The sequence below is a fragment of the Setaria viridis genome, chromosome 9, assembly GCF_005286985.2.
Source record: "Setaria viridis chromosome 9, Setaria_viridis_v4.0, whole genome shotgun sequence".
Classification (NCBI taxonomy): domain Eukaryota; kingdom Viridiplantae; phylum Streptophyta; class Magnoliopsida; order Poales; family Poaceae; genus Setaria; species Setaria viridis.
In genome coordinates, this window is record NC_048271.2 from 44712538 (window position 1) to 44725156 (window position 12619).

At 52.4% G+C, this 12619-nt stretch overlaps 2 protein-coding genes across 2 annotated transcripts; one reads left to right on the top strand and one right to left on the bottom strand.

Annotated features, from left to right (window-relative positions):
* LOC117835165 (vicilin-like seed storage protein At2g28490) lies at positions 1-2462 on the top strand. Its single transcript, XM_034714544.2, has 5 exons — positions 1-613; positions 737-921; positions 1077-1157; positions 1255-1695; positions 1770-2462. Exons 1-5 carry the CDS (start codon positions 226-228, stop codon positions 2259-2261), a joined length of 1587 nt encoding a protein of 528 aa, XP_034570435.1. The 5' UTR covers positions 1-225; the 3' UTR covers positions 2262-2462.
* A 131-nt stretch (positions 2463-2593) lies between these two features.
* Positions 2594-4869, bottom strand: LOC117835164 (uncharacterized). Its single transcript, XM_034714543.2, has one exon. The coding sequence runs from the start codon at positions 4638-4640 to the stop codon at positions 2982-2984; it is 1659 nt and encodes a 552-aa protein (XP_034570434.1). The 5' UTR covers positions 4641-4869; the 3' UTR covers positions 2594-2981.
* Positions 4870-12619: the final 7750 nt, after the last annotated feature.

The window sequence follows — 12619 nt, forward strand, 5'->3', positions numbered from 1 at the left end:
CGGTGGCACCCAAAAACTGCCTGCTCGACCATGCTCGCGCTACGCCACGCACATGAGGCGCGCCATGCACGGCGACACGTGCGAGTTGCGACGCCGTCCCCCTCCCACCCGTCGCCTCTATATCCACGGCCTCGCACCGCAAGAACGGTGCGGTGGCAGACAGCCCTGACCAAGACAGAGCAGAGGCGAGAGCAAGCTAGCAAAGCTTCGAGGTGACGAGAGGCGATGGGTCGCGTGGCCGTGATGGCGCCGCTGCTCTTCTCGCTGCTGCTCCTAGCGTCGCGGTGCGCGGCGACGGCGGCGCCGCGCCACGACCGCGAGTGGGGGTGGGAGGAGGGGGAGGGGGAGTGGCGGCCGGAGAAGGAGAAGGAGAAGGAGCAGGAGGAGGGCGAGGGCAAGGGCAAGGGGAGGGGGCTGTTCGTGCTGGACCGGCTGGAGAAGGTGGTGGAGTCGGAGGGCGGGCAGGTGCGCGTGGTGCGCGGCCAGCCGTGGCCGCCGGCCTCCTTCGCGTGCCGCGAGGGGCTCATGCACCTCGGCTTCATCACCATGGAGCCCAGGACGCTGTTCGTGCCGCATTACCTCGGCTCCAACGTCATCCTCTTCGTGCGCCGAGGTATACATGAATCTCGCATGCGGTTATTCACGGCTTTTTTAGCAATTTGAGATTTTAATTCTCGCGGTTTAAACGTGTGTATGTGCACCGAAATGATCAAGAGCTGGATGTTGTGGTGAGCAGGGGAAGTGAAGGTTGGGTACATTTACAAGGACGAGCTGGTGGAGAGGAAGCTCAAGATGGGCGACGTGCTCCACATCGACGCCGGCTCCACCTTCTACATGGTCAACACCGGCAAGGGCCAGAGGCTGCAGATCATCTGCAGCATCGACGCCTCCGATAGCCTCGGCTTTGGACCTCCTTATCTGGTCTCTCTGTTTACTCTGCATCTATCACCATATATCTTCCTTTTTTCTAAGAAAACAAACATTTATCATCTTAAATTTCTTAGTTAGCACATCCGAATTTGAAGTGAACATGTACTTGCAATCTCGGACTGATGATGAACCACGATCCAATGCAGTCCTTCTTCCTTGGCGGCGCTGGGCACCAGGCATCGGTGCTCGCCGGTTTCGAGCCGAAGACGCTTGCCATGGCCTTCAACGTGAGATGATCTGAACAATTTCGCACCGTGCAACATTTACGGCAATCTCCAAGTGATGTGTGCATAACTGTTTGCGTGTCTCTTGTGTACATACTAGGCCACCTACGACGAGTTGGCAAGAGTCATACTGGCACAAACCCGCGGCCCCATCGTGTACTACACCGCGGAGGAGCCTGAGAGCGGCGGCAAAGAAGAGCGTGGGCAGGGTAACGGGCTCGACAAGGGATCACGGCGCAGGGAGGCTGGCGCGTGGAGGCCGGGAGGCAGGGGAGAGGAGGACGACGAGGCCGGCGAAGATGCGCTGCCGACGTGGTCGTGGAGGAAGCTGGTGAACAGGTTCATCGGAGGGGCGGGCGGTGTCACCGCGGAGGCGAACAAGAAGGACAAGAAGAAGGGCGGCGCGCCGAAGCCGTACAACCTGTATGACAGCGAGCCCGGGTTCCGGAACACCTACGGCTGGACCATCGCCGTCGACAAGCACGACTACGAGCCCCTCAAGCACTCCGACATCGGCGTCTACCTCGTCAACCTAACCGCTGTAAGATCGGCCGGAAACGTTTCTTGCATGATCGAGAAGGGATTTGATCGCAGTAAGCTGACGCGTGCCTGCAGGGCTCGATGCTGGCGCCGCACGTGAACCCTCGGGCGACGGAGTACGGCGTGGTGCTAGGCGGGGAAGGCAAGATCCAGGTGGTGTTCCCGAACGGGTCGCTGGCGATGAGCGCGGTGGTGCGGGCCGGCGACGTGTTCTGGATCCCGCGTTTTTTCGCCTTCTGCCAGGTGGCGGCGCGGGGCGGGCCGTTCGAGTTCTTCGGGTTCACGACCTCGGCGCGGCGCAACCGGCCGCAGTTCCTGGTGGGCGCCACCTCGGTGCTCCGCGCGATGCTGGGGCCGGAGGTCGCCGCCGGCTTCGGCGCCCGGGAGAAGGAGTTCAGGGAGCTGGTGCTCGCGCAGGAGGAGGCCCTGATACTGCCGTCGTTCCCGGACACGGGGAAGAGGGAGAAGGAGAAGCACGGGAGGAAGGGGAAGGAGGAGGAGGAGCATGGGAAGGGGAAGGGGAGGAGGGAGGCGCCGCTGGTCATCGAGCAGGTGGCCAAGGAGTAAGCTGCTTGAGCCTTCTATCGAGCAGACGATCGATCGACGATCGATGCTCAACTCTGTTTCCTTCGCAGACAAGAGTCCTGAAGAAGCACGTGCGCCACGAGCGTTGCTAGAGTTAACTCTGTTGTTGACCTCTGTCAGTGCTCGTGCTCTTTCGTGGCGCCGTCAATAAATAAGGTGCTTTGTGCGATTTACAGCTTTGAATCCGACTTGTGGGCGTTTCTGTGCTTACTGAAGGTCGAGCAATGGAGGCATGCGGTTAAGTTTAAGCACTCCGACATCGGCGTAGCTCGGTTCTCGGTACCACTTGAACTTTTGGTCGATCTACTTACAAGTTGCGAACAAGAAAGTTATAAGCTCGTACGGTCATACCTTGCCGCGCCGGCCAGGTACCGAGAACCGAGCGACGCTGGTCGTAAATTCGATTGCCAATGCTTCGCTCGGTCAATCCGATCGAGCAGAAATAATTTACAGAAAATTGGTACATTCCTCGTGTTTTCCTCTCGAAAAATAATCTCCAAAATCCACGCACGCCAAATGCAAGCCGTCAGCTTGTATGTTCTTCCTCCTCGGGAGAGTCATGATGCATTTGCACGCAACTCGGAGCCTCGTTCCAAACTCCATCTTCAGTGACGGACACACAGAGCAACGCCGGCTTCCAAATCCGGACGCCGGAAAGCCTCGCGGTCGCAGAGATGGTGTGATCCTGCGACCAGGCAGCGGTCACTGCGGAACGCCCAGCCGAACGGGCTCCTCCTCCTTTACCTTGCTCAGATACTTCCACGAGACCGCCACGCCGCGCTTCACGGCGGCGGCGTACACGGCCATGGCGTCTGGCCGCCGGCCCTGCCGGCTGAGCTCGCCCAGCAGCGCGTCGAACGCGTTCCGCCCCGGCACGAAGTCCCGCACGATCATGACCAGCACCAGCACCCGCAGCGCGTCGCGTGCCCTGCCCCGGTCGCACAGCGCGCGCACCACGTCCGTGTAGGCGCGCTTCCGCAGCGCGTACCCCCTGCGCACCATCTCCTCCAGCAGCGCCACGGCCGCGTCCACCTCGCCGCCGCGCGCCAGCGCCTGCGCCATCAGGCAATAGGTGTACGACACCGGCTCGTGCCCCGACGCCACCAGCTTCGCGAACACCTCCCTGGCGTCGCCCAGAGCCGAGGCGTCCGCCGCGCACCGCCGGCACAGGCCCCGCGCCAGCGTGTCCAGCGCGCGCCCGTCCGCCTCGAACCCGGCGCGCTCCATCAGCTTGTACGTCTGCCACGCCGCCGCGGTCTCGCCGGCGCGCAGCAGCGCGGTCAGCACGATGCCGAAGCTGATCTTGTCCGGCGGGCAGGCGCCCTCGCCGCCGCACATCTCCATGAGCAGCGCGAACGCCCTGAGCGGGTTCCCCTCCTTGCAGTGGCCGTTGAGGAGCGCGTTGTAGGTGAAGATGGTCGGCGAGAGGCCCATCCCGATGGCGTCGTGGAAGATGGCCGTGGCCTCCTCCGTCCGCCCGACCTTGCAGAAGCCGTCGAGCACGATGGTGAAGGTGTAGATGTCCGGCGTCTTGGGCGAGCCCTTGAGCTTGTTGAGCAGGTCGAGCGCCTCCTCGAGCCGGCCGACGTAGCAGAGCCCGCCGATGAGGCTGTTGTAGGTGCGGATGGTGGGCTCGCACCCAAGCGCGCTCATGGCGTCGAACACCTCCATGGCCTTGGTGACGCGGCCGCGCTTGCAGAGGCACCCCACCACGGCGGAGAACGTGGCGACGCTGGGCCGGAACCCGCGCACCACCATCTCGTCCAGCGCGAGCTTGGCCTCGTCGGGCGCGCCCTGGCGGCAGAGACACTGGACGGCGGTGGCGAAGGAGTGGGCGTCGGGGGCGACGGGCATGGCGCGGAACAGAGCGACGGCCGACGCGTGGTCGCCCGCCCGCGCCAGCGCCGAGAGGATGTCGTTGTAGTCGGAGACGGTGAGCGCCGCGTCGTCGCGCTGCAGGAGGTCGAGCACCTTCACCCGCTCCTCCACGGGAAGCTCCATGATCCGCTTCGCGCAGTCCCGGGCGCAGATACGCGGCCTCTTGCTCCTCCCGTCGCCGTCCAGTCCGTCGGAGAGCGAATTGAGGACCTGCGGCGGTACCTGCTGCTCTCCGTGGAGGGTGCCGTTGCCGTTGTACTGCAGAGCGCGGAGGAGGTCGACGTCGTGGTCCCGGGCCAGCGCTTTGCAGTGGCACGCCAATGAGGAAGCCGCGGCGGGTCGAGGGAATGCGCTGCCATGGTGGTGGGAGGACGGTATGGTGGAGATGCGATAGGAGGAAGGCGGCGCGCGAGGGGGGTCGGGCGCCGTGAGCTGGTGGGGCGGGGAGAGTGGAAAGGAGGAGTGCTGGTAGAGGGAAGCCATGGTGGATGATGGGCGTGTGCGAGAAGCGAGCCGAGCAGATGTGGTTGGGAATCGAGAGGACGAGGGAGACGCAAAGTTCTCGTGCGACGAGCCCCTGCCCCTCCCGTGCGGCGTGCCGTGCGTCTCGTCGGCTCGTCGCGTCCCGTTATGGGCTTCGAGATGTGCTTCTTTCAATTCCAGGCCAGGCCACGTTAGTTATGGGCTCAGTTATAAGGTGGGGGGAGAAATGTGTGTGTGGATTCCGGGATGATGGTCCTAGACAGCAAGTACATGGACTTGTTGGGCTGTAAGTGAGTTTGTTGCGCGTGTGTGTGTTTGGGGGTTTCGGCCTTCTTGCTGGTACAACAGGTTGGTCGGTTCGGTTAAGCTTATGATACGGCCCGTTTATAAAGATCAAAGATTTTGCATGGTTGCAAAACTGGTCCTTACGTGTGTCGATACAGTGACGAGTAAGTCCATGTATAAAGGTTTGAAACATGATTTTTACATCATTTTAAGGCACATGGAAGACAGTATTAAAGAGGAAAACCATACATACAAATATATTATTATCTTCTCGTCTTTTTATTATAATCATCTTGCTACGCAGTAAAGCTTGATCTACTCTACTCCAACAATAAGAATAAATCGAGAACTCAAAGTTTGCATCATAAATATTTTTACATGGGTACAGAAGTAACTTGTGTGTACGCCGAAAGAAAATAAATAAATAAATAAATTAGACTGCAGCCATAATTAGAACAACCTAAAGAAATTAAGTCCTTATAAACTAAATAGTAATCACTCACGATGCTACTAAACTTTCATCATACTTTCTTCATAACATAATAATGTGATGGGACATTCAAATAAAACAAACAATGTGTTACTGATTCATTTTATTACTTATCTAATAAATCTTAAGGTAATTACTAGCTTATAGAACCTTAGTCCCTTTGGTTTAGCTTTTTAGGTGCTGTGGCTTCAAAAAAAAAAACTATCAAAGGGGACAACTTCCTCCTAGTACTTTCAAGAAAGCAGCTTTCATGTAGTTCATTTTTCACAGCAGTCAACTAGGTCCTGTGGCCGGCTGTGGATTGGAGATTTTGTGAAATTTACCCACCTGCCACTGATTATGTTGTACCGGTTCGTTTCTTTTTTTTCCTTCGTCTCCCACCGCGACATCCTCCCGTCCCCGCACGACAGCGCGCCGAAGGCGGCGCTAGGGCGGCCTCTCCCCGCGGCTCCCCGGCAGCCCCTCCCCACGGATCCTCGGTGACCCCTCCCCGCGGCTCCTCGATGCCCCTCCCCACGGCTCCCCAATGACACCTTCCCGCCTGGCCGGCCGCCCCTCCCCGCTTGGCCGTCTGCCCTTTCCCGCGGGTCCCCGGCGGCCCCTCCCCGTGACTCCCCAGCAGCTCCTTGCCGGCCCCTCTTCTCTTAAAGCGTCCCCGCATAAGCAGAGACTAAATATGATATAAATATCAGTCCCAGGAGGCTGATAACACATTTATTCAACAGATGGTTCAAGAACTGTACAACTCCCGAAGGAGTGGGCGCGAAAGCCACGCCAAAATGATAAGTAAAACAACAACGGTAACGATCCAAGCTACTGTCCAGATGAACCCTAGACAACACTCGGGACTATGGGCCAGCGGAAGCATCCTGCAAAGAGCCAACACCACAGGCAACTTTGGGTGCGGAAGCGACCACCTACTCGATGTTCTTGGCAATGAAGTACGGATCTTCCTTTGAAGCAACAAAACAAGGGTGAGTACAAACATACTCAACAAGTCCAACCCCATCCACAGAGGGGGATACAACAAGAATATGCAAAAGTCATAACAAGGATAAGGCTAAGGTTTATTTGCAATAAAGCTAGATTTTCAACACATGCACGGGTTCATTTTAAAAAAGGGTTTTCACAAAGTATTTATTCAGTAACCGAATAATTGAGTGGGATTAATCCTACACAAAGGATCCAAATTGGACTCACGGCACAACTGCCGGACACTTCCAAAAATTCAACACACGCAATGAAAATCATCCATCTCCCAAAAGCTAGTTATGTGACCAAGATGTAACTCGTCCAATACCATGGACACGGCTATTCGAATAGGTTTTAACTCTGCAGAGGTGTACACTTTACCCACAAGTAGGGTACCGCAGCACGATCACCTTAGTGTCAGTGCGGATCCTATCAAAGCCATTACCCACCTTAGCTAAGACCTGACTAGCCAACACGGAAGCAACCAAGGGGTTAATGACCTACCAACGAGGTCTTAACCGGGACCTAAGTCACAAAGACTTTTTCCTTCTCCATGATATTCCATTGCTCACCAGCTCTCCTTATGGCTAATAGACCAGCTAGTGGGATTTATGCTAAGCCTTTGCCGCATACAGAGGTCGAGTGGTTGCACGATTAATTGGATTAGGCAAGATGACACATCAACTCGGTCCTTAATTAAGACAAGATGGATATCTCCCAACCTGCTCAACCACTAAGGTACGAGCCCAACTTGGCATTTCACACAAGAAACACCCATCCGTCTCATCATTACATCTTTTCTTATCTTTCACCGAAATCCCATTTATTTTCACCAAAACACTCACGCATTTATTCTTTGATAAAACACATTGTAGTCATAATTGAATTGTAATAAAAGTAACAAGTTTCTAAGCATTCTAGCAATAATTATCATCCAATCAGAGCATATCATATTTAGAGATAATTCTAGGACATCAAGGAATAACCATAGCAATCAAGGGGTGGCTATCCAACTGAGTTTCAGCAGTAAAACAATATGCAATTTGTAAAACTGGCTAATAGGCTGTGTTTGAAAAACTAGAATAAATATGCATCAAAGGGTGAGATTGGACTTGCCGTCCTCAAAGCCTTCCGGGAGTTCCTGCTCGTGGTACGGGTCCTCGGGCTCCAGCTCACGATACTGGCCTTCAAGCTCCTCTTCGGGCTCCTCCTCGGTCACTTCACAATCTACGGCACACACGAGCAAGCACATAATAAATAAAAGAAAATAAAGTTTTACCCGTTGAGCTCGAAGAGAGAGTGAACCAAAAAATAGAGGAAGGAAGAGTGTTTTTAGGGAATTGGTAGATGACTCAGCGGGAATATGTTTAAGAATGACGTGGTTGAATTTGGGGTTCATAGGAGGAAGTTTGGCATATAAAATGTCAGCGAGAAGGTGCTTAGGGCTAGTTTAAAGGGTTCAGGGACCTTTTCGTAAAGAACTTGAGAGAGGGAGGGGTTCTGGCAGAAAAAGGAAAAGAAAGGGGGGAGGGTCTCGGTGTAAATGGGGGAAAGGGGAGGGGCAAAAGGCAAAACAACCTTCTTCTCAAATCAGAATAGGGGAGGGGGTGCCGAGCCTGGCGGCCGACCTGGCTGGCGGCAGCGCCGGCGCCCCAAGGCACGGTGGCGGCCGGGAAGTAGGGGGAAACGGAGAGGGGATCGAGGGGGTTCCATTCCCCTTCTCACCTTGGGTGGGGGCGGCGCGTAGAGGTGGAGCGGCGGTGGCTGGCGGGAGGCGGCTTGGTGGCTTCGGGCGGCGGCGTTTCGAGGGGAGAGGCAGGGAGGAAGATGACCGGGAGTTTGGTGGTTTAGTAGAGGGTGGAGGGAGCCCCTTTTATAGGCCGGAGGTGAGGGAGAGGGCGTGGCAATGGGTGGTGCACAGGGGGCGGCAGTAATGGCGGCCGGGATGCGCGACACGGGCGGGACGACATAGGGCGGTGCTGTGCTTGTCCGGCATGCGGCGCGGTGACTAGGCAATGGGCGGCGTGCTGGCGGGTGGTAGGGGGCGCGAGCGCGAGCGTGGCAGGGTGGGGCCGGGCGCGGACGCTCGCGCGGGCGAGCGCGCGACGCGGCAAGGCGGGCCGGGAGCTGGGAGAGCGTGCCCGGCGAGTGCGGGGCCGGGGCGGGGAGACGAGCGGTGGGTGTGGGGTCGGGGCGCGTGCACTGGGCCGGGGCACTGGGGGCGCATGCGCGGCGAGCGTGGGGCTAGGGCGGGGAGGTGAGTGATGGGCGTGGGGTCGTGGCACGTGCGTCGGGTTGGGGTGCTGGGGGCGCGCGACAGGGGGAAGGAGGGAGGAAAAAGGAAGGGAGGGAAAGAAAGATGAAAAGGGGAGAGAAAAAGAAAAGGAAGAAAAGGAAAACGAGATAGAGTAAAAGGAGAAAGTAGAATTGAATGGTGCGAAGAGTTAAAGAGAGAGAGACACGGGGATTGAGAAAGCGATCGTGGGCACGAGCGCGGCAGTCTTTCGACCGGCACGCAGCGTGACTCACGGAGAGGAAAAAGGAAAAGAATGGACGGTGGTCGGCTTTGGTGCCATGACGGCGAAATCGCCGGGAAGACAAGATTTGGGAGCTCAAGCGATGAAAAGATTTAAAAATAATTTTTAGCGAGTGATTTTATTTGGTGAATTTTAGGGATGTTACATCTCCTCCGGGCACAAGGTGCAGCAGGGAGCCCTTACTGGTAGGCTGCCGCACCCCCTTGCCGGCACCAGGAGGTCCCCTCTTGCTGGTGCCCCTCTCCAACCTCAGCGGTCGATGCCCCTCTACTGCCTCGACGGATGGCGCCCCTCTACTACCTCGGGCTCGTCGGCGGAGCCCTCCCCTCCGGCAGCTCCGAGCGGCGGGTCCTCGAGCCCTGGGCGAGCACGAGCGTTGGGAAGGGGCGGCGGCGGCCCCTCTTCTCCATCGGCTCCTGGCCAAGGGGCGGCGGCGGCCGACGGGAGCGGGGACGGGCTCCTCCAAGCGCTCCCGAGGAGGTCAACGCCGGCAGCTCCAACGCGGGTCCTCAGTCATCTTGCTCCCGAGCGGCAGGTCCTCGAGCCCCTGGTGAGCCCCCCTCCCCTAACTGCGGCGAGATCGACGTTGTCCCCATCAAAGAAGAAGGGTTGATGTGTGGGGTCCGCTCGTCAGTGAGAGAGGGAGAGGGTTGAGTGGGTGGACTATGAATGACATATGGGGTCTGTGTTTCCCAAAAGCCACAACTGTTTCACCAAACAGTTTTTCCACAGCCCACAGCGCACAGCTCAGCTACTTTTTTAAAAGCTACAGTTCAACCAAACACACCCTAACCTTCCCCTCTTCCTGCCACCGGATGAGTAAACTCATCAAAAAAATGTAGAAACGAAACAATGATGCATGTAAGATTATAATAACATAGCAATAGAAAATGATTTTTCTAAATTAAATGGGCACATATGTATGACCATAATCTATTTAAATTTGTTCCCACAAATGTATTAAAGAATAAAATTTCCAATTAAACACGTTTTTAATGAAATGATGAAATACAAATTATATTGATCTCTACCCCTTCCAGTCGCACTCATGATGCTATAAAATTTATTTCAATAAATTTGTTTTATCCTTGTGTATCTATTTGTCTACTTTATTTTGTTGAAACTAGCCTATCAACCCGTGCTTGCTTCCACGCACAGGCTTATCGTTTTGAAAGGTACAAATATTAGAAATTTATATAAAAATAGAACGCATAGCTAATAATTATAAACTAATTACCTTACGCTCTCTTAGTGTTTGCTAAATATTTTAACACAAAACACGTTCTTATCTTTATCAATTGTGATAATTGTAGTTATTAACTATCTTTAAACTTTTCATCCTCATTCATAGCTTTCTATTTTTGTACTTTGCAACACACCTTGATATGTGTTTAATTGAACCCTTAGTTTGCGACATGTATTTGATATGGAAATTGATATAATCATCGCTTCACCCATACATATATATACATGCACACATGGTGACATCATGTTTGCGTTTAGACTGACAAATTACCGAGGGGTATCCTAAGGTAGTAGATTTGTTGGAGGGGTTTCACTGAGATCAGAAATTTGAAGGTGAACATAGACACAAATTTAGATAGATTCGGGTTGCTGAATAGCATAATACCCAACATCTTGTTTGGAGTTGTATTGCATTGGGTATATTAGATGTTTTGGAGGGGTCCTTGCCTCACCTTATGTATCAAGGGGTAGGGTTAAAGGTAGGTTATTACAAGAGTTATAGTCGGCTAAGACAGGAGAAATCCTATTTGCTTTACATCGAGCACTTTTGATCTATCCGACTAGTTCTATCTATAGTATGATCAATTACACCGTCCTACACCGTAGTATCCATACTAGACACGCGTACTGGCCCATAACTGGAACAGTCCGTGCCCTGTTGGGCCCATGGATGTACATCCGACACACCCATTATGGATGTATATCTTAACTTCACATTTTCTATTTTCTATATTAACAATGACAAAAATAAAAGTTTAAAATTATATATTTGTGTATTTTGAGATTTTTTAATAATGAAAAATCTTATATTTATATTTAGGGGCTACTTTAGGTTATTTTAATAATGACATATGTAGGTATTTTATATGAAAAATAATAAGATTATTTAATTTTTTTATAATGTCATAGGTGGGTATTGTTGATAAAAAAGTAGTGGATCACTTTAATTTTTTTTCATGATGGTAAATGTGGGTAATTTAGATATTGATTTAGGGGGTTACTTTAGACTATTATCATAATTGAAGGGGTGGGTAATTTATTAAAAAAGATAATAAATCTAAAAGCTACATGATTCAGGCAACCAAATTGTGGGCCGGATGTTTCTGATTTTTCATGAGAATTTTTAAAATTTATCTTTTTTTCTTGCGGGTCCCATGAGGATTAACATGGAGGCTCTATATGTGGTCTTAGAATAGTTATAGAGACGGATTGTCAAAGGAAGGAATTTGTATTATTAATGCAAGTCATAAAATTATTTTATTACAATATGAGATAGAAGCTGATATGAATTAGCATGTGCCTTCATGTATCCCGATCTATGTGCCATCCTCTTTCTATCTTTATGCGCTTTTAAACAAGCCAAGCATCCAATTTTACAATTGTGAAACAACAATGGATCTATATGTGGTCTTAGAATAGTTTTAACATGATGCAAATAAGACTATTGTATGCACACAAGAATATGTCCTCGTATGTGACAGATATCACCTGCATTAAAATAGAACATTGTTGTTCACGTTACATATGGACTAGGATTCTAAGAAATACCAAAGGAATGTGACTTTACTTTATGTAGTCCATTTAAACAAGTGAAACGAGCTAGGGAGAAATAAATAACCAACTCCATTTACCATCCGCATAATCTCTCAACTGCCTGTAGGTTCCATTTCAAACATAGGAGTTTTGGTAGCATTTCAAGCATAGGAATTTTATACTAGTATAAAGTTTTCAACAGAATCCACAGGTCCCAAATAAACGGGAAGAGCTCGTTAGAAATGAAGAAAAAAAAAATGGGAAGAGCGCACTAGAGCCTAGAAAGAAGCATGGAGAGGCGGAAGCAGAAGCACATCCGAGCTCTTGCGGGCACCCGAGAAAAAGACACGGCAGAGGTAGGCTACATTAACAGGATCCAACCATTAGCCTCACCTTCGAAAGCGCCCGGCGCCCGGCGGCACCAAGCCACCAACCGAAGCTTTGTCTTCCTTCATGCTATGCTTTGTTCTCGTGCAGTCCTACAACTAATCATGAAGAAATGAACCACGTCCTTTTGGTCCACCACTGCTGAAAGCAGCAGCGAAAGAGGGCCACCTACCCTCATGCACGAGAGGTTCCAACTTGAATACACTGAGTACAAAACTAAAACAAGTTTAGGTTAGTAACGACCTACAATTTCAAATGGGTGACGTATCTGCTAGATAGTCACAAGTAATGGCCATGTTTATTTACCCCATTTTCTACTTTTGGCACAGTCCTAATGGTACGCACAGCTGCACGAACAAGCAGCACCGGTGCCTGAACAATCTGAACTTTGGATTCTCATGGGGCAATCATGGTTGAAAGCCCCAAGCAGCGCAGGACCCCAGATTCTCCTAAAAGCACTTTGTTTCGTCGGACGATGGTAAAAAAGGTGGGGGTGTTTGTATACGTAGATGCTAAATTTTAGCAGTGTT

Bases quoted from the DNA above. Each gene is read 5' to 3' on its own strand.
- LOC117835165 (XM_034714544.2), top strand. From the start codon at position 226: ATGGGTCGCGTGGCCGTGATGGCGCCGCTGCTCTTCTCGCTGCTGCTC. The intron at 922-1,076 runs GTCTCTCTGTTT...GATCCAATGCAG, and splicing joins GCTTTGGACCTCCTTATCTG to TCCTTCTTCCTTGGCGGCGC. The intron at 1,696-1,769 runs GTAAGATCGGCC...GCGTGCCTGCAG, and splicing joins ACCTCGTCAACCTAACCGCT to GGCTCGATGCTGGCGCCGCA.
- LOC117835164 (XM_034714543.2), bottom strand. From the start codon at position 4,640: ATGGCTTCCCTCTACCAGCACTCCTCCTTTCCACTCTCCCCGCCCCAC.